At 40.5% G+C, this 21,052-nt stretch overlaps 1 protein-coding gene across 14 annotated transcripts in view; it reads left to right on the top strand.

Annotated features, from left to right (window-relative positions):
* Positions 1-21,033, top strand: part of LOC135488832 (uncharacterized) — a 61,924-nt gene extending 40,891 nt beyond the window's left edge. For 7 of the 14 annotated variants that reach the window (XM_064773724.1, XM_064773723.1, XM_064773729.1 and 4 more), the window contains 14 exons: positions 4,587-4,617; positions 4,762-4,902; positions 5,168-5,299; positions 6,111-6,208; positions 6,406-6,458; positions 7,029-7,078; positions 8,271-8,360; positions 9,025-9,099; positions 16,618-16,647; positions 18,126-18,206; positions 19,132-19,280; positions 19,465-19,617; positions 19,863-19,988; positions 20,213-21,033. In XM_064773724.1, the coding sequence (XP_064629794.1) occupies positions 4,587-4,617; positions 4,762-4,902; positions 5,168-5,299; positions 6,111-6,208; positions 6,406-6,458; positions 7,029-7,078; positions 8,271-8,360; positions 9,025-9,099; positions 16,618-16,647; positions 18,126-18,206; positions 19,132-19,280; positions 19,465-19,617; positions 19,863-19,988; positions 20,213-20,441 (1,438 nt within the window). In that variant the 3' untranslated portion in view covers positions 20,442-21,033. Of the gene's footprint in view, positions 1-4,586; positions 4,618-4,761; positions 4,903-5,167; positions 5,300-6,110; positions 6,209-6,405; positions 6,459-7,028; positions 7,079-8,270; positions 8,361-9,024; positions 9,100-16,617; positions 16,648-17,193; positions 17,248-18,125; positions 18,207-19,131; positions 19,281-19,464; positions 19,618-19,862; positions 19,989-20,212 lie in introns of all 14 variants that reach the window. The other 7 variants (XM_064773725.1, XM_064773732.1, XM_064773730.1 and 4 more) reach the window with 7 other exon arrangements.
* The last annotated feature ends 19 nt before the right edge of the window (positions 21,034-21,052 follow it).

Raw genomic sequence — 21,052 nt, 5'->3', positions numbered from 1 at the left:
TCTTCTCAAGTAGAAATTCAAGTCACACAGTCTCAAGTATATATACATACTAGCTTCTGTAAACCGCAAAATTATCGTGCCAACTTATTCTTGCTATTCTTGAAAATTACTAAGAAAACAAAAATTTTCACAATTTCTATTAGAATCAAAATTTAAGTTCTTACGAATGACGGTTATTTGCAAAATTTGCATAAATTAAGACGCCTACAAAAGTTGAGCGATTTCCAGTATCGGATTTTGCCTGCTAACACGCCTGCGTCTTCAGACGGTGAAATACGTCTTGCAGTTACTATTGTAATTGACACGTACTGAGATCAAATATGACGTGTGTAATAATCATATCTATAGAAGGGTACTTTAAGGCTGATTACAGCTGGCTTGGTCCTAATTGTCTGGTAACTAGCAGTCTTTAATGTATTTCAGCGTCATTTATTGCGGCCAGTTCTGTCGATTTCAGAAAAGCAGGACAAGCAACCACCTGTCATTCAGTTTGAGACCAGTTACTGATCTGCAAGTCTCATCCTCTTGTATGTGTCCTAGCCAATGAATTGTCTTTGTTGCGCTGCTAATGGACCACATTGATGATAGTAATGCCTTTGTCTATATCCTCAGAACACCATGCTTTTGAACTATTATTTACCCGGGCTTTGATTCTGACGTCTCTATTCAATCTTAGAGCCGTCTTGCTCTTCTAAGCTTCCAACACAATATATTCAGCCACGCACTTATTGAGACTGCCAAGCTTGTAAAAGAGAGTATCAGTTGAAGCTTGTCAACTGCAATCAATATTGAAGTGATACCGTGTTTACAGTATAGTAATGCTGATTTTTTTTCAATTCCAATCATTCGCTTTGATTAAAATGGGATTTTTCAAGAGCAATGTGATTTGTGTCTTGGCTCAGAATATTTGCTAACTCGATACAAGATTTTTTACCCAAAAAAGTAAATTACCCAAGAGTAATAACGATAGCAATAACCCTGTCTTATGTTTCCATCGCAGTGAAGAAAATGAAGTTTGCGTGAACACAAGATCAGGATGAACTTAAAGACTGAGAATTCTTTACCAATAGAATCCAATTACTCCTCGAGGGTGTTTTCACACCACAAGCTACGCGGCATTCACTCGAAGGAGGAAGGTTTCTGCTTGATATGATGCCGATCTGCTTTTTTGGTTGCAACTGCAAACAGGGTAAATGTGATTTGGCTAATGAAGACACAAGGCCAAGTCGGGGAAAGGAGGTGTATTGCTGCATGATGTGTTGGGTATTATGCCAGGGGGGACTCAGGAGCCAGAAAAAGTGGGGCATGCATTGCATTTCCATGTCAGATGTCATTTGAGGCTGATACTGCAATGCTTGTTTTAGTTCTCTGGCGAATAGTGGGTGTATTGAAGCAGGGATTGACTTGCTTGAAACCAATCTGAGTGCACGTGAAAACATGACCCGGGGGGGGGGGGGGGGGTGCCTGAGCGGTGATCCAATCACCAAGCCATGGGCATCAGTGCTCTGGGTGCGGCAGATGACAACCAATATGATGTGAAAGGAATAGTCAATTCCATCTTCCCATCATCTCGAAATTACTTACCAAATTGATATCTTACTGCTAACATGAGATATACCACAGAAATTGGATGTTACTTCAGGAGTGGTGTTGCCGGAAATGGACATTTGGTGAAAGCTGATAAAGTAGATTGATTTTGTATCAGCCATGAGGAAAAGTCTTACTCCTTTAGTTACAGGGTGCAAGGGAGTGAGTGTCAGGGGAACTTTGATTGAAGGAAATGTTCACTTTGAAATGTCTGATACATTCAGTCTCAAGCTGCGTAAAAAAGTTTCCAAGTCCGTAACTGGATTACAGAATTGGATGACGGTTTTAAATTTGAACCGTGTTGTGTTGCGTTTGTGGAATTATGTTGGTAATGGGAAAGAGAGTGTAGCAGGGTGGTAAAAATGGGTGCAAAGGATTGGGTGGCGTGCTGCATTTGCTGGTGACATTATTGGCAATATCGCCGAATGCTGCTTAGTCATAGATTTGAAATTTCTCTGTGGTGTAACTTTTTTTCTTTCATAATGAATACAAATTAGGTGTAAGTAATGACTACATTTGGAATGATAAAAGCCACACTTGGGTCAGACAAATGTTGTGTTCGTTGTTGCATAATGATAGTGCTCAACAAAATATTGCGCAGTTATGTCCTGGGTGTTTGATAAGGCTTTGCCCATATCCATGGCCTATTCAGATCCGATGATCATTCTTCACTATAGAACCATGATGAGTACCCTGAACCCAGCTGTGTCCCCTAGGCACAAATCACCCATAATGACGGCTGGCAACTCACATGATATTTGCACCATTCAGAGACTCAGCTCCATAACCTTTGGCATTATGGCATCAAAGGGCTCCCGGGCCAATTAGAGGATATTTACCATGCCACAAGGGATGTAAAAGGCTTAGTTGAGGGTAGCTTGAGCTGTTCTTTAGACAGAGTTGTACCATATCCCCTTGTAAAGGCTCTGTCTCGCTTCCACCAGTACTTCCCGCAAAGGTAAACAAATCGAGGCAATCAAGGCGGCATCATGCCACTGAGGAACATGGATCACCGTCACTGATTGAATCAGCTACAAATGGCAAATCGGGTTGGTGGATCACACCATCACATTTTAGCTTATCAGGGAAATGAGTAAGGAAATGTCAGAAATAGAGTTGAAGATGATAGCATGTAAGTATGACCCAGGCATTGCTAACAACAGCAATATCAATCCAGCTGATATACTGTGACGCCATTATGCCAGTTTATTTGACTTTTAAAGTCCTCCTTTGCCTGTAGAACCTTGTGCGATACGGATGCAGAAAAAGGGTTAAACCATTATCAGTTCTCAAAACACTGTTTTTGAGTGTTAAAAAGGGAAAAATCCCCCCTCTCATAGAGACGATACCAGTTGACAACTCTATACATGCATTGTTGATAAGGAAATACATACAGCTTTATAATCCACATTGATGAAGGATTACCGTGCCATTGGTGATGGTTCTGTGGGGACTAGCTCGAGATTGGGAACATGGTCTGGTCGCCCAAGTGCCTCATCAATAACTGTAGAATATTGCAGAGAAGCGAAAAACCTCTTGATACGCTGACGTTAACAAATATGCATTAGAACATTTGATGGGACTTTTGGGAGGTGTTTATGAAAAATGAGGGTAAGGTTCAACTTTGATGTATGGCGTTGCATTGGCTAATCAAAGAAGCCAATTCTTGCTGGAAGATGAATATTTTGGCAAGGCTTATGTTTCTTTCCTCCAATCATTGGCATTGCGTTATGAAAGCTGAATTCACGCTGTAGGTTCACTTTGTGGTGGGATCAGATTCAATCATCTTGATGCCTGAAAGGCCTGTAACCGATGGAGAAATTTGTCTTCTGCTTTATATTGATAAGTTCTGGGGAAAAAATGCCACAGCGAGAGGCCATTTAAATGAAGGTGTTGGCTTAATAAGATAACAGGTGCTAATTCCAGCTCTTTTACTGCTGCTTAGAAGACTATTCTTGCCAGAATCTTCATTAAACATGTTTTATGCAATGAGACGGTGACAGGGATGATAGTCACCATGGGAGCCATCACACCATCTTATCTTCCGGGACGCCAATTGCCAGTCGCTGGTAATAACTTCTGATGGTTGCAATACAGCAATACGCCATCGAATGATTAGTGAAAAGATGGCTTTTAGTGGTTTATGGTGCCGTTAAACATGTTACAGAAAATGTAGCAGCCTAATTTGCTAATTGTCGTCGTAAATTTGGATTAACGTTGCAGCTAGTAGTTTATGATAATTATAGTCATTAATTCAAACTTAAAAAACATTCCGTGATTAATGAAAGAAATCATTTCTCATAGAGCTTTATGGTGAGCTTTGATCCTAATAGCACTGGAAGATGTCTTTGTAACTGCAAATTACTTTGACGCTATAATACCACCTAACACATTCAACCAGGACGGTCATACTACGTGGGCAGATCTGCCTCCAGGTCTAATCATCGGTGACACCAAATGGCGCTAATGTGGTATTTTTCACAAAGATCATCTTTTACCGCTTATAGAATTGTTCTACAAATTTGATTATCTGCATCGCATGAGAATAGAACTTTGTAAAGGTTTTCCTGGGTGGGTTGGGAGCTGGAGGTGACCAATGTCATTTCTTACAAATAGGGACTGTAGGATTTGCATCTTCTCTACATTGACTTCTACCTTTGCCTGACACATATAATGATGTGGTTTAATGTCATTGAGGAAGAACCAGGATGAGATGGTTGGAGGTACACTAAAGCTGGATTCAGCAACTGCAGGTGTCGGCGGACACCTTGAGGAAGCTGCTGCAGACTGAGCACAATGGCATTACAGGCTTGCATTCTAAGACATTCCAAGACATCTCATTTACCTCTGAGAGAAAGAGAGGGAGGGAGACATCTTCACCACAGAATATGATAATGATATACCTTCACATCATTTCAGCCAAAGCAGTGCCCTCTTTCATCTTCGACTGAATTAATAGACAACACAAATTCATGTTTTCTCTTCTTTTTTCGTTACAGTCCTGACAAGCTAAGTGAAGAAGAACTAGAGGTAAGTAGATGTAATTATTAGATGCCAAATCCTCACTTAGCCCACTAAGCAATCATTAGTTCAATCATCTGTGATTTATATTCAAATCCACAAGCAATAGGTCATTTTATAAATTCACGCTTTGAATTTGCGTTGTCTTCACAGGAGAAGTTTGCCTCACTCTCGTTAGCATTTAAAACAGACAAGCAGACGTTGGAACAGAGGAAGCAGCTGCAGGAGCGGGCAAGAGATATGGCCGAACAGAACGTCGACAAGGAGTTGGAGGGAATTAGAAAAACGATTAAGGTAAAAGAAAAGCCATTTACTAGTGGGCCTGAATGAAATATGTGGCCGTTTATCACACTTTTTTATCATCAAACCTGGAAGATAACGTGGCATTTGCAATTAAAATTGCTGAACTTGAAAGAAATTGTGATGCTATTGAAATTGCCAGACCTGTATTAAGTATTTTCAGTTGAACTTTGTTCTTGCCATTTTATATGCTACATGTATGACACCTTATGTGACCCTTTTGTGGATCGACTGATGTTCAGTATCCTTTGTCTTGTAGGATCTTGGTCAGTTTTGCGCTGATGCCGAGTGTCGGGAGGTCGTGACGAAACTCCAGCAACACATCGAGGTGCTAGAACAGTCAACAGCCAGAGTATCGAGTCGGGCAGAGCTGCATGGTGCTGTACAACAGGTAAAGAAAACTCCCAGCAATGAGAGTTTAAATTCAGGGTGACTTTTTTGGAGCAGAATTGCAGAATTTATATCCCGTAAATCGCATCATTGGCGCGTCAGTGGCGCATGGCAAGCAAAGTCCAAGAAGATTCCAAACTCATCAGCTTGGCACAGCATTGAGTCGGTAGGGTCAAGTGGCTTTGACCCTGGGCTTTAGAGTCGAGACCTTTTATTTTCATTTCTGTTGCTTTCTCTTGTGTTCTAGGACAAGCCTGCTAAATTCATTTTCATGTTTATCATCACAGTAAGAAGCAAATTTTAGTCCCCACCTGTTGCTTATAACAATTTGATTACGAGTATCCGATAATGTACACCTATAACCATCACACAATCCTTCATTTAAGTTATGACACAGTAACAATAGTTGAAAAAGCTGTTGGCTTGATAGCAGTACATGCACCTTCTCACAGGAATCTCCAATAACCATGACAAGAAACTTATCATTGCACATCTTGACCACCAAGGCAATGACAAGAGTGAGTTAGTTCTGGGTGCCTGATTTTGCTAATGGATATGCACTTAGAAATTCTAATGCATTAACCTGTTAATTTGGCACCATCTAGTATAGCAATAAGATTGGTGTTGGGTCACCAGCAATCAGCCTCCTTTGAAAAACATACAGTAAATGAAGTATCTACTTGATCAGAGGCAGCCTTTAGACGTCCTGACTTCGAGAATTGTTTTTTTGTTGCAACTGGCGGGTCACACGTGTCGATTGCATGCATGCCCTGTATGATGTATTGTAACCTTTCATATGCCTTGTTTTGTAGGAGGACCGTATGAATCGTGCTATTGAGATTATGGTCACTCATGTGGACAGGCTGCGACTGCTTTATGAACGAGAACATCAGGAACTCGAGGAAACTAGGTAATATATAGCACTTTGATAACTAATTGTTCTGTGTAGCACTAAACTGTTTCAGCAATCAACAAGCTCAACCGAAACTTGATGTAAATTCTATTGACCTACTTTCTGCCTGCTGGAGCACAGTATGATGACATACTTTTCAAGGTCATTATGAGGGCAAGTTTCTCTTTCTACCATTGCACATGTTCTCCTTGCAGGAAGTTACTTCAAGAAAATAGAATACTTCCACCAGGTGCCGCGGCAGATTTCGGTAAGCATTCAGACAAGCCCTGGAAACCTTTTTTAATCATTTTGGCCTGCAATCTGTTAACAAAACGTGGGGGGTTTTATTCAGTTTTCAAACCCCCTGACAAATATCAATGTCGGTTTCAGTGTCCATTAACTTTCCAATTTTCGTCAATCAGGCTCACTTGAGCAATCTTGAAATTGTCAAATCTTGTATTGAAATAAATTTCCAATTGGATATGAATTGTTCACATTCAAACTGCATGTGTCTTGCGACAACATCGTTATTTCGAATCATGCAGTAAAATGACATCATGTCTGTTATCATTGCACTCAACCTTAGTCTTGCCAATTTTGCATTTTTAATCTCTAACGCATGGCGCTGATGTTATTTACTGGACTTACAGTATTCTCCTATACACTTTAAACCTGTTTCTTTGGCTGAATGAAAGTTTCCTGGTATGATCTATGACCCTTCCTCCACATTCACATTTGTATAGCATCTGAAGTGTTTGATATTCATGCATGTTTGTTGTTCACTGCTTTCCATCCTGCATGTTGTTCACGTGTGTTCCTGTTCTCGTTGTCTTTCTAGATTCACCACTCACGAAGAGATCATTATCCATTGCAGGTGCACAAGGAAAGGTAATATGAAACTTTAATTTTCTTCCGAATTGCTTTCAAATTAACGATTCTTTAACATTAATCATCTTGATTCAGCTCGAAGTGGTGTGTCAACAGTAAAACTTCATGATATAAAATGTCCAGATTGTCTGGTAACAGTAACAGAAATTTTAACTTGCTGATTATTAACTCCGATGATTATCACCCTATGATTATTTTCTGTGTCTTTTAAAACTTTTTGACCAACCTTTTCATAATTGAATCCCTCTGCAACAAGGTGAAGTTCAATGAGTTCATCGTGTCTCTCACAATGATTTTCTGAGAATTTTTGGGTGTTTTCTTTATTTTATTGAATTATTTTCAATTCATTCCCCCAATGATCATTTGTTCACTTCATTTTCCCCTGAGACACACCTGATTTATCATGGATCTTATTATTTTCTGGAAAATGAAATGGTGCTTGATTTCTGATACTTTTAATAAGTTCTCCATTACAGTCCAAATCACAATTGACATCCGTCCTGATGACAATTGTGATTTGAACTGTATTTCTCTGGTGTGCATGACTGAGTGTTGGATGATTCATTTCTCGTACTCCTGTTTTGTCACTTTACACCGTTTGTGTACATTTTGTATATATTTCTAAAATGGATGTCATCCTGTTTAATCCGCAAAATCTTAAATGATGAGTGTGAATGATTTCTCCCCATCCCTCGATGTTGTCTTTTGTCTGTTTCTCAGGTGTTGTTCACCTGTTGTGCAATTCAAGGCCTAAAATGTCTGAGACGACCTGAAAAGGAACATGGTTAACTGCACCCCCTGGCAGATTCGATTGGCCGCTGCCTCCCTTTGTCACCAAAGAACAAGGAAAACATCAACAATTCTTAGACATTTTAGAGCTTTGAACCAGTCATCATTTGTCCTGGTTCTATTGTGACAAGAATGGTTGTCCAAACTATCCAGTGCTCCCCCAACCCCAAATAGTATGAAATATTTGCATGACTGAGCACAAAGAAAAACTAGACATCTTTGGATTAGAACGTAGCAACCACTGTAACTCCAAAATTAATGGAACTGCATCGTACTCTGAAAGTTTGAGACAGTTCCCCAAATAGGTTACCTATCACAACTACTATAGGAGGCACTGGATATGAAGGAGAACCATAGAGTGCGACCCTGTCTAATCCATGCTTTCTGATGGTTGTTTCCCTAGAGTGGTCACCATTCACACCTACGAAACCACACCGGAGCCCTCACCTCGTCTCGTTTGGGCCAGTCCTCTGCATCTTCCCAGTTAGATGAGGTAATACACCGTAGATCAGCATGATTGCACTCTCTGTGTGACTAAAAACTTGCATGAACATAGGGGTTTCATAGAATGATCTGCTTAAAATGAGGCCCTGTTTTCCTTTAAAGTGCAGGTTGTCTTAAGCTTTTGAAAAAGGTTTGTGACACTAGGAAGATCAAAAGTCTCATTTATCATTTCCAAGACCCTTTTGATGTTATTTTCTATGGGTGTGTGGAAGAGGCTAACGCCTTGTGTGAATGTTGCTGAGCCAATGGTGTTGAGAAGTTAAAAGATTTAGCTGCTTGTAATATTCTGCTTGAACTTATCCTGTTATCCAAGGCATGCAGTGACTAGAAGGATCTAGTCACTCCCAGTAAAAGGAAGCTGGTCCATCCCCTTGCATTTTATACCCTCATATTCTCAGTAGATGAATTTGGTCCCCTTACTCCTGCATCTATAGAGGCTGGCAGAGTTATTCAATCTTAAGATGTAAAATGTTGAACTTATGAGCTCCTGATTACAATGCTATTTGAAGCACTCCACTACCTATTCTATCAGGCTCTTGTTGAAATATGATACATTTGCTAATTCTAGAAGGTGATACGAGAATGTTACAATTGAACTCGAAGTACATCTTCTTCATCTCGTTTCTTGATAAATGTTTTCCTCTTTTCTCCAGGCGGGTAAACGTCGAGCAAGCGTCGCAGCATTTCCACGTTTATTTGGTAGTCTTGGTTCATCTAGTGGAAACCTAGTAAGTATATAAGCTAATATAAACGATGGGTTGGGCATTTGATAAACATGATGCAGGTTGGCATAACAAAGGTCAATATGATGTAGTAGTAGAGGGGCGAAATCACAAATTCAGATTTTTAAAATCATTTCATGTTAGAGACATGCATCCACTGCAGTAAGGTAGATTATGATGTGCCGCATCCGGTTAGGGTGGATGCCAAGCGTGAATTTTCCAAAAAAGGGTCCAAAATTAACCCTTTCCTCAAAATGTCAAAAATCTAAAAATGTGAAATAAAACAGGTGAGGTTTAAAGAAAGTGACATATTTTTTTTATTATTGATCACTTTTGAACAAATCATACATGATCTTGTAGCTTATCAATCGGACTACAAGATCTGATATTTTGTTTTGAGATACATGTAATCCTAGGAGTCATTTTGGGGTCAAAAGGTCACGTGACCCCTTGAGGGCCCTAAAAACAGACCTATTCCACATTCCTCTGCCTAAAATATATTTTCTGCAATGGAAAAGTATTTTTGATCACTGATTCTGAAAGAGGACATGGCTGGGCAGTTTTTAAAACCAAAATAAATCTTCTATGCCTATTGAGTCCGAAGTTATTGAGGGTCAAACATGGCCATTTTTTGAAAAAATGCAAAAATTCCCGAAAAATCCTAAATCGCTGTGTTCAACCTGCTACAACGTGAATAAGTCTGTTTGGGTTTTTAAACATTCTTAATAATAACATATAATGGCATGTGATTATGCAAAAAGATAATCAATTATAGTTAAATGGGTCCCCCCCCCCCCGGGGGGGGGGGGGGGCAGGGTAAAATTCAAAACTCAATTACAGGCTACATGTAACAAATCGTATGGCAATGGGAGTCGTGTCAAGTTATGAACTCATAAATCTCAATGCCCAAACTGTATATCTGAAACTTGTCTCACAGAGGTTCATTGTCATCCTCAGAATTACATGAACCATGACAACTGCAAGCACTGGTGCAACGCTTGAATCGTAGTTTTTTGCAACCACATCTTTTTGGTTGACACCCAGTTGTGCATGAGCACGATGTCAATTCTTTGCATACTTTTGGAACTGGTTCCAAGGTCATGAGCTCCGGAATAAGTGTCCCGTCTTTGAAAGACCAGCCACAGGTTGAAGGACAAGGCAAATCTTGAGTTGGAGTTATTGACTGCCTCCATACCAGGCACTGGTAATTCGCACGCTCAATATGCTTCTGAAGTGCATCCTTCGTTGGTGGGAGGGCTTCAAGGGATTTCTTACCCTTGACAAATATTTCAATCCGAACGTCATTGATTGATTTTGATGGCTCATCAGTGTCAACATATAGCCTGCAGGCGAACTCCTCTGCTCCTGATACGGCTTCCTGGGAGAGTTCCTTGCATCCAAGTTGGTTTAGTAGGTGTGGACACTTGAGGTAAATCTTCCATGCCGTTTTCTTTCCTTTGCCAGCAAATTGGCTAGTAGTGTCGCACCCTGTTATCGCATGAAATGCAATGACATTATCAATCACGGAGGCGGGAAGGTCAATGCTGTGAACAGGAATAAATGTTCTTTTCTGTGATGTCCCTGAAGATATCCAAATCTCTGGTGTCAGTTTATCTCGAAACCCCAGTGCGAGCACAAGCACATCTGTATCTCTGCATAGGAGAACGCTCCTCACATAGCCGTTGACATGGGCATCCTTAGCGTGCAATATTAGGCGCGTATCTGCCTCCTCATGATTCGACTGTATCAAACTAAGGTCTCGTGTACGATGTGACGACCAAGTTTCTAGAGGGTCTGGGAATCCGCCAGCAATCACAAGTTCGTGGTCCTGTGACAATGTATCTGTTGCTTTTTCAATGAGTGAAGTTGACAAGAAGGATGCTAGCTGAGCCTTATTTTCAGGCAAACTGATGAATTGTTTCCAGTTTTGGGGAAGTTTCACTTCCTTGGAGTCAATCACTCTCCTAATTGGCCGGACCTTGCCAGTTCGCTGGTCACGGGTACCTGACTTAATTGATGTATCCAGGTAACGATCGAAGATGACGTCCACCCTTGAATACTGTGAACCAAAACGAGAGAGTATATTGTTGCTAAACACATCACCAAGGTCTCCAAAGGTCTTAGCATTGTCGGGCTTTCCAATTGCCTGAATGAGAGCTGGTGCATCAACTAGTAGACATGTTTTTGCCCTACTTGGTGGCAGCTTGTTCTTAATAGTTGCACCCACAGTTAGCAAGTCACCCAACTGTGATTTAACGGTCGAGTTGAGTTTACCACTTGTTCCTGCCAAGGCTCGTGGCACAGGGGATAGTTCGTGCTGTAACACATTACCTAAGTCAATCTCTCTCCCACTCTGTGATGCCACAAAAAGTCTCCTCAGCAAGTCCCTGTCGGCTTTGACAACTTGTTCTTTCCCTTTGTCAGCTTTGACCTTTACATTGTACATTGAACCAAGATTTTTTATCTTGTTTCGTGGTATCTTGGCAAAGAAATCAGTTGATTTGTCTATGAGGCGGGTAGAAACAAACTCCTGGACTTGTGACACTCCCGTCTCAAAGGCCAAAGCTATGTTATTGGCGATGTCTTGTGGTGCAACATCTCGGGTTGTTAGGCAAATAAGGTCTCCGGCCAATTCGTCGCTTTCGGAACCTTCGGAATTCATTCATGATTTTTGTGACATCTTCTTCATCTCGCTTGAGTCGCGTTGGGCCCGAGTCAGAGTGGCACCACTCTGCATCAACATCTTCCTCGACATTGAGATCAAACATGCGCAAGGTTGCATCGGCTATCCTTGCCTTCTCGTTGTAGGTGAGGCACCATTTGTCTCTCGCAGAGTCCCGTCTCGTGATTCCAATGATTCCACCACTACCTTTGGACACTCTGTTGATGTGTTCTAATGCTTGGTCAACAGCAATCTGACAGAATTTTTTGTTGGTCCGTTTCACACTAAATCTGCCTGCAATAAACTCCTGATGAATACTTGGAGCAGACGTTTCAAGCTGGCGCATGTCTGCGAGATATACAGGCCCCCATCTCGAATAGTTAGTATGGCCGTACGCAGAAAACCAAGGAATCATTCTAGCAAATGTTGACAAGTAGAGTTCCCATTTCCCCTCTCTTTCGGCGCGAATAAAACCAAGGAGGATTGACACCATGTCCATATAATTTCTCCAATAATTAAAAGTAGGCTTGCCAACTTGATCATCTTCAAACTCTTCTATCATGCGTAAGACTTCATGGTTCAGTGTTACCAGTCTCTCGAATTCGGATTCCGCAACTTCCATGTTACGATCTTTGAAGGCAGTAGCTATTTGGTCAGCTACTGATTGTACCTCACTATCTATTTCTTTGTTGTTCGCGTCTGCCCATTTCTGAAACCGGTCCCACAGAATCCTCCACAGAGCTTCGACTGCTAGCTTGTGTCCACGTATGGCCTTGTTGTACGCTTTACCATCCATCATGTGCCCTGCTGTATTCTCACCAAATACGCCACTTTCTACCCAAACATCCTTCAGCCCTGATGATTCGAGGTGTTCCCCAATGGCCTTCATAAAATTCATAGCAGTGTGGAATCCTCCCAGTCGTATTATTGTGTTTTTAAACTCATCCTCTTTCAGCCATACAATCTCTTTAGCACGGCAGTAAAGCGCTTGATCAAATGTTATTATCGTATATTGTTGGCCCAAGGATTCAGATATATACTTGCATCTTGACAGCACGGTATACACAGTATCCATATCATCTGCTGGAGCAGGGATGATGGGCATATACCCTACCCTGACTACCTTCGACTCTACATTTGACACTATCTGATTGAACCCAGTCCAGGCAGGAATAGCTTGATCGCTGTCATTTATCAAACGGCACTGGACCCATGCTAAGTCCTTGCACTTCGATTCAACAATGGCGTCATTCGTATCATTGACCTTGTACCAGTCTTGATCAACCAGTGGAAGAATTGGTGATGGACGTTTGCTGCTTTCATAATTGGAAAATAACAGCTCATGAAACTCAGATGGAATTGCTGTCTTCAGAAATCTGTCCTTGCCTATTGTCGTGTCTCTGTCATTCAATATGGGTTCGCCACCGACTCCATCTCCAAGCTGAAACGCAGCGCATTGCGTACCGTTGAACTGTCCTTTGCCATCAAGCGTCTCTTCGAGAATATTGATGTTATCTGCGGTGAATTGCACAAAATCACCAGGAACCAGATTAGGAGGCACAACGACATTGTCGTTCATCTTATATCTGTCCAACTCCGATTTCGCTATACTTGTATCAATCTTCTGTACACATTCATAACTAACACAGTGTCCAGCAGCATGGACAAGATCTACAAGATACTTACTACGTGTTGCATGATGAATTGTAGTTCCAAGGCCTATATGTTTTGGGGTCAATTTTCTTCCTTTCGATGCAGTGTATATTATATCTTGAGAAATACTTAGGATTTTTTCGAAATGTTCTGAATCCTCGTTTTCGCCTAATATCATGCTCACTAACAAGAATAATGAGGGTGGTATAATGGCTTCTGCATTTACCTTATCAATGTTATCATATGTACTATGGCCAACATAATATTTTAAGTCCATTTTGACTTTGCTACACAAATGGTATATAGTCCTAAACAAGTCAGCATTGTTGTTTGTTGTACAGAATGTCCGAAGTAACACATTTTCCGCTTCGGTCACATCTTTGTTATCGGTACAGTTCTTTAGTGCATTAACTAAGATGTCTTTTGACACCTCAGGAAGAATCAAAAGAGAGTCTTTTTTCCCTGCACTTGCTACAAACTCAAGTCCCACCTTGCATGCTGATTTCAACTGGATCCTGAATTCTCGAAGGATATTCGCGGACTTATCCGGCGTCGGAGTTTCAGTTTGGCTTAATAGCTCACAGTATCGATCCCAAACACTTTTCACAGAAAATATGTGTCCTGAATTCAGCCCTCGTTCAAGTTCTTGAACAGTTGTACTGAAACAAGCTTCATCAAAAGTGTTTTGTTCACTTTTATTGAAGCCAGCTTTGTCAATGTCTCGGAAGAACTTCACGTAACACCTCAAATGGTACTTCACTTCTCTAGCTATGAGGTCAGAAATCCCACCTAATCGATATGCAAGCATGGAGCCCGACTGAACAGCTCTTACTATTTTCTCTGATGTCTCTGAAGTTAACACCTGATGGAGTGTTTCGGACGTGTCCTTCTGACAGTATATGCACTTTTCCCACCGAGTAGTTTGTACAACACTTCTTGATGCTCTTTCAGGAACACTATTGGCACACTCGGAAGTAGAACATTCTCCGCCATCAAATTCTATCAAAGGTTCCCGTTTTGTTTTTAAACGATTCAAATGCGAAGCACTGGTGAAGCATGAGAAACAGCTTTTGTGGGTAAATAGTTCGATTGAGGGATCATCTATATTAACTATGGGACTTTGTAACCTATCCAACACTTCAACATATCTGTCACAGTTATATTTGATTCGCAGAGTTAAGGCTTCTTTTAATGACTTCAAACCTTGAACAGACGTCTTTCGAACTTTTTCTACCTTACTTTTCTGACAAATGATGCATTTATGAAGTGAAATAGATTCCCCTCGTTTCCTTTTCTGGCTTTGTAATGCAGCTACAGGCGTCATTTGCTTCTCCGGATTGTCCACTTTAGCTGGCTTCCTTCTCTTTGCCTTCCCAAATTCATCTGGCTCATGTTGCTTTCGTTTCTTAGATGAATTTGCATTTGCCTCCATCTCCTGAAAGTGAAAGTAGGTACTGAGTAAACCCATCTGAATTAATTGATGCTCCCTGAGCACATGTTGCATGGTCTGTACTGGTAATGAGGCAGTAGCTAAGCCATATCTGACCTGACCCAGTTTGAAACCCTAGTGTATATATTGAGATGTTATATAATATGCTATGTGCCCTTGTGTACATCTCTAGCATAGCATATAAACTATTAGCACTATTGAGCTGTGGGCCTATAATAACTTTGAAAACATCTCATTTATGATTCTATGTTGTTCTGACAGTAGATGGATATCAAGAGTAAAACTTACCTTGGCTTTATTATGTTTATTCATGTATAAAATGCAAAATCAGGTGAAAGTGGAACAAGCATGTTGACTTCAACATCATCTCCTATCTTCAGTCTGAAAAAGGAACTAGAGGGGACCCTTTTGTTTTTAATTGCCCAAAGAAGCAATGTTGACAGACCTGTTTTCCTTTCTTTTGCATGAACTTACACCCAAATGCTTGTTGATTACCAGAATTGCCAGTCAACCCAGACCCCTTTTAACTGTTTTAACCTTCATGAAGTAAAAATATAACCCTGCCCCCCCCCCCCCCGGTAGGGTGCCCATTTAAATATAATTGATTATCTTTTTGCATGATCACATGCCATTATATATTATTAAGAATGTTTATAAACCCAAACAGACTTATTCATGTTGTAGCAGGTTGAACACAGCGATTTAGGATTTTTCGGGAATTTTTTCAAAAAATGGCCATGTTTGACCCTCAATAACTTCGGACTCAATAGGCATAGAAGATTTATTTTGGTTTTAAAAACTGCCCAGCCATGTCCTCTTTCAGAATCAGTGATCAAAAATACTTTTCCATTGCAGAAAATATATTTTAGGCAGAGGAATGTGGAATAGGTCTGTTTTAGGGCCCTCAAGGGGTCACGTGAACTTTTGACCCCTTAATGACCCCTAGGATTACATGCATCTCAAAACAAAATATCAGATCTTGTAGTCCGATTGATAAGCTACAAGATCATGTATGATTTGTTCAAAAGTGATCAATAATAAAAAAAATATGTCACTTTCTTTAAACCTCACCTGTTTTATTTCACATTTTTAGATTTTTGACATTTCGAGGAAAGGGTTAATTTTGGACCTTTTTTGGAAAATTCACGCTTGGCATCCACCCTAGCCGGATGCGGCACATCATAATCTACCTTACTGCAGTGGATGCATGTCTCTAACATGAAATGATTTTAAAAACCTTATCTAGGCCTCTTTTTGAGTTTCGCCTCTCTACTATAGCATACCATCTTGTAATGTCACTCGGTGCAAATTGCGGCCTACATGGACAAGTGTGGGTTTGGGGGGCCAGGGATTGCCTGCTAACATACAGTCCAAGTTACAATTGACGTCCTTCTTGCTTCGCTTTGCAACGTACGAGAAATCTTATGTGTACATTGTACGAATGCATACTGATTTCAAAGTGTATTCTCAAATCATTTTGAATTTTTCGTGGCATGTGGCATGCTAGAATTTTGTGGCCTTCAATAATTTCAGTTCTTGCAGCATTTATTAGAACGTGTTATTAGATCCTTTTCTTATTCTGATGTCAGTAGATCTAGTTTGTTCATTTGCTGTCAACGCATGTCAATCACATCTGTTTTTATACAGCTGCAGCGTTGATCAATGAAACAATATTTTCAAATGTTAGCAAATTTTCCTTGAATTTCAATTTGACTTTGCATGTTTGAGTGTTTGACTATGCATGTCACTTTATCATTAGATGTCAAGTGCATGGAGACGATTTTCTCAGGTAATGTTATATGTCAGTTTACATCTTTTTGAAGGTGGTTGAGCTTTAAGAGGATTGAACTAGGCTGTAATGCGAGTCCTCCATGTGAAGAGTAAAATAAGCATATGAACCAGTTATTGTCTCAAACCTGCAGCTAAAACATAATTCTATGGTCTATGGAATGCAACTTTTGGTGTGGTTTTCCCATCTTTGCCTGATATTTATACCTCTCTTCATTTTTCGGGTTCTCTTCTGATTTGGCTACGTTTATTTGCAGCTGATACTTTAATCCCTTTGAAAGGTGTTGTTTTGTTGCTTTGCTGAAACTTTACAATCAGATCTCGCCCTGGTGTGTTAATCTGCCCCCTCCACCCCCCCCCCATCTGGACTCAAAGTCAAACTTACGCAACCTATCTTGTTTTCAGTGCAAATCTTCTCTTTTCCCAATCTCGACATGCCTGATGAAATTCTGCATGAGACTGTTTGCATTTCTTTTAATTGCTTTAATGGCGCACATAGCTTCCATTCATGTATTTTGTTTTTTATGTTATCTGATGCTGTTTTCAGGCGGATAAGACTGTTAAAGACATCATGAACACAAAACCTGTGCCAATGGCCGAGGTAGACGTTTTCATATTGTGTATGCACAAAGTTGTATATAAAACCAGGCTAATCGCGAAATTTGTATCCTATCAATAATGCCTTAGTATATGCCACTTCCTCAAAGTCTGAAATGAAAGGAAGGTGACCCTTTCTGTACAATTCTACTATGTGTTTGGCTTGGTTTTATCAGTTGAAGGGGTTTGAAGTAAAGCATGGTTTATTAAGGAATTGATACTGAACTGGAGGTATTGGTTGTCTCGGGTTGGCTGAAAGTAGCTGTTACGTGAGACATCCAAATTACCGACTTTGAATTATCAATATCTATTCTAAAACACCAAAAACTTGATACAAGTATATTTTACTAGGTATAATCCTCTGAAAATCTGCTTTTGACACATTTTCTACCAATCGAGGTTATCTTATGATTGTGTCTCCAAAACCTATGCGGTCAAAACGAGGCTAATACATAATCCATTATTAGAACGAAACATTGTAACCAAGGTGTTTTAGAATTGCATGTTAACCTCTCCTGGCGACCTTAATGCTTTCAAATCATGTATCAGAATATGGGGGAGCATTCAGGTCAAGGTTGCATGCGGCTATCCTGACAACAACCCCCCCCCCATACCAGCCTGCCCCTCTGTTTATAGACAAAGCCCTAGATGTTCTATGCATGAAGAATGAATTGATAGTGAGATCACTTTCTCCTGGTTTCTTTGTCTTAGAATAAAGGGAATGGTGAATTTATATGTTAGATAACAAATTAGTACGAATGAAGTTGTTGTTTTTCCATGAGCATCATAAGTGTTACTCTATCATTCATAACCCCCTAACACCACCTTGCCATCCCATGGGTGCCTAATTGCTGTTTGATTTTCTCTACTGAACAATGCCAGCAAGTTGGAATGAACTCTGAGCCACCTTATTCTTACAATCATGATGATGATGATGATGATGATGATGATGACGATGATGGGGTAAGAAGATGTATGTGGTGTTTAGCTGTCGTGACCTCCCCTTGGGATCAATGTTGTGTTGGTGTCATTTGGCTAGACCTGCCTGACCCCAAATTTAGCAATGGGGCATGTCAGATACTGTGTTGTTTTTGGTGTTTGCATGGGTGAACAATAACATACATGTGGAAGGGACATCTCCTGGTAAGCTCTTGGTTCCAAATGATATTCATTAGCTGTTGGTAGGCTCCTGGCTGGTACCGGCGAAGAGTTGTCTTAACTCTTGGTGTTATACTGGGCAACATACTAGTACAAGTTCACTGGTGTTGCCTTACCAACTTGTTGTTCAGTGAACCCCAGGTGAGCGTCCTCAAGATGTGTGTGTTCATCTAGCTGTTGGGCTATCCCACTTTTTGGTAATATGTACAGTCCTTGAGTGAACAGTCCTCATAGTGTGATGCATCCCGGGTGGCAAGACTGTTTCCCAGTCTGCCATAGCCTTGATTTTTGTGTGTTGGAGCATTTCGTAACCTCCCATTGGCAGTGTGGTCCACAAAAAATGGAACAAATGTTGTTTTTTAATCCTTATCTGAGCATGTCCCTCTCTCAATAACCATAAATGTTTGTTTCAAAGGGATACAGGAACCCTGAATATCTCTCTGTTCATGATATTAAAATACGTGAGACCCCAAGGGCGTGTTTTTACTTCTGTGATCAATTTTTATACATTAGATCAAGTGGGAATGTACATGTGGTTCTTAGATTCTTGTTACTTTACAAGTGGTCAAGGATTCAAATAGGGGAACCTTTATACATGTTGAAAGGCATTTTACATGCTTTCAATTTCAACCAGCATCGTTAAGAGGAGTTTGTAAGACTAAAACAGTTGTGTTCATTATTGCATCTCATTGATGACCTCTAAATCTCCCCTCCCCTCTCCTCGTTGCAGAATCCCAAACAGCGCTTCCAGAATGTTGTAGCCAATACCACCCTGACAAACTCGATCACAGGATTCTTACGCCGTTCCTCACAAGACAGGTCTAAAACTCCTCCGCCTGACTCTTCAAACAATGACAGCACAACACCAGAACCTCTAAAGTAAGTTCAGTCTGACACATTTTTTTCTGTTTGCTAAATGACGGTTGTGATTGGAAGAGCTGTAGCCGGCACTTGGTGAAGTAACTTCATGAACATTTTATAATGATTCATACAAATGAGCTTGGGAGACTAGCCTCCATAGCCTTGGTCAGCATCCAGTCTAAAAACATGATGTTATTTTCAGGATCCCTGCACCAGCCACTACCAAACACATGACCCTGAGCCCTGATGATGCTCTCAAAAAGCCAAGTCCTATCAAGAAACAAGATACGAATGCAAATGATAGACGAACGTCGAACTCAAAGCTAGATGAAAAGGAAGAAGTCTTTCAGAAAGGGTGAGTTGATCTATTCTCTCCATGCCCAGTTAATAGAGGTGACCCAAATGACTCGACGTCATGAGTGTAAAGGAAAACCTGTTGGCTACTTTGACAGGAACAAGTCAGCCAGCCAGGGATCACTATTTCTATCTCCAAGACTCTCATACACTTTCTCACTCAAGACCGAAGCACCCTCTCTTTTCAAAATGTAGTGTTCCTATTGGTACCAGTTTATTTATAATTCCTCACTCAATTTGTTTCAGTTTTGAACAAGGTGTGCGCACATCAATCTCGGCCGAACTGAACGATCTCCGAGAGCAGCAGGCATTATTCTGCGATAGTCTGGAGAACTTGATGGAAGATAACCAAGAAGATGAAGAGGATGATGAGTAGGTTGAATATACATTGTCTTATTTGTGGCTCTCCTTTAAGGTATCAATTGATAATACCCCAGTGATGAATTGATTAAGAGCATGACAAAAGTTCTCCTGTGTGAAACCAATGCTGGGTTTATTATCCAAAAACCATATTACTGGTTGAGCTTCTTTTTAACATTGACTGCTTGCATCCCATTCTCGCTATTTTCATGAGAAATTAACCTTATCTTTTTCAGGGAAAATAAAGAGCATTTCCTTGACAAAATGTGGCAGTACGTACCAGAGTGGGACAAGTCCGGCAAGAAACTCCGCCTCATTCTAGCCAGTATTATATTTACGATGGGACTGCTCAGTATTATGGTAACACTCATGCCGGTTGCTGCTGCACCTGTACCTCGACAGTCACTACAAGAAATGGTCTCTCCTTACGTACAGCTGAAATACTTCGGCAAGAAACCTTTGTGATTTATTCTCTGACAATGTGTTCAAGTGCATTCTACTTACAAGTTGACGAACTTTAGTCAGTGAAATGGACGCGTCTATTTGACAATCTGTCATCCTTACAGAGCATATCGTTGAAATGGGTCAAAAAAATATCCTTGTACATGGAGACTATAGGCAGGAGCCAAGTAGATTGAAATTTAAATCTGATAAAAATTCCATGAAGTCACCAGTAGAGGTCTCTCCCGTCTTACGGTGTCATAAAATATTCAGGCTTGTTCAGGAATTTATTTATCGCAGAGTCCAACATGACTGAGTCTCCCTCCTGTGCATATTAGTCACTTTGACCACCAAGCTCCTGCCTATCGTTTCCTTTTAAGTAGACTCTGTATTGTTACTTCAGACATTTCTCACCTGTCTTTCGATTCTAGTTCACTGAAGAAGTTTAGTAGGCCTACTAGTCATCAGTTTGTAATGTGTTCATTGGGCTTAATTCTTGGTCAAGTCATCATCATGGTTCTTTGTCATGGCATTGTTTGTCTGGAATCATTGCTATAAACCTTCACTTTAAACTTTAAAAATGAGATTAAATCAAGCAAGTGGATATGTGTAAAAACAAATTGATTGTTATATGT

This window comes from Lineus longissimus, chromosome 5 (assembly GCF_910592395.1).
Source record: "Lineus longissimus chromosome 5, tnLinLong1.2, whole genome shotgun sequence".
Classification (NCBI taxonomy): domain Eukaryota; kingdom Metazoa; phylum Nemertea; class Pilidiophora; order Heteronemertea; family Lineidae; genus Lineus; species Lineus longissimus.
Note: the sequence above shows the minus strand (reverse complement) of the source record. Positions and strands in the feature narration are given on the sequence as shown.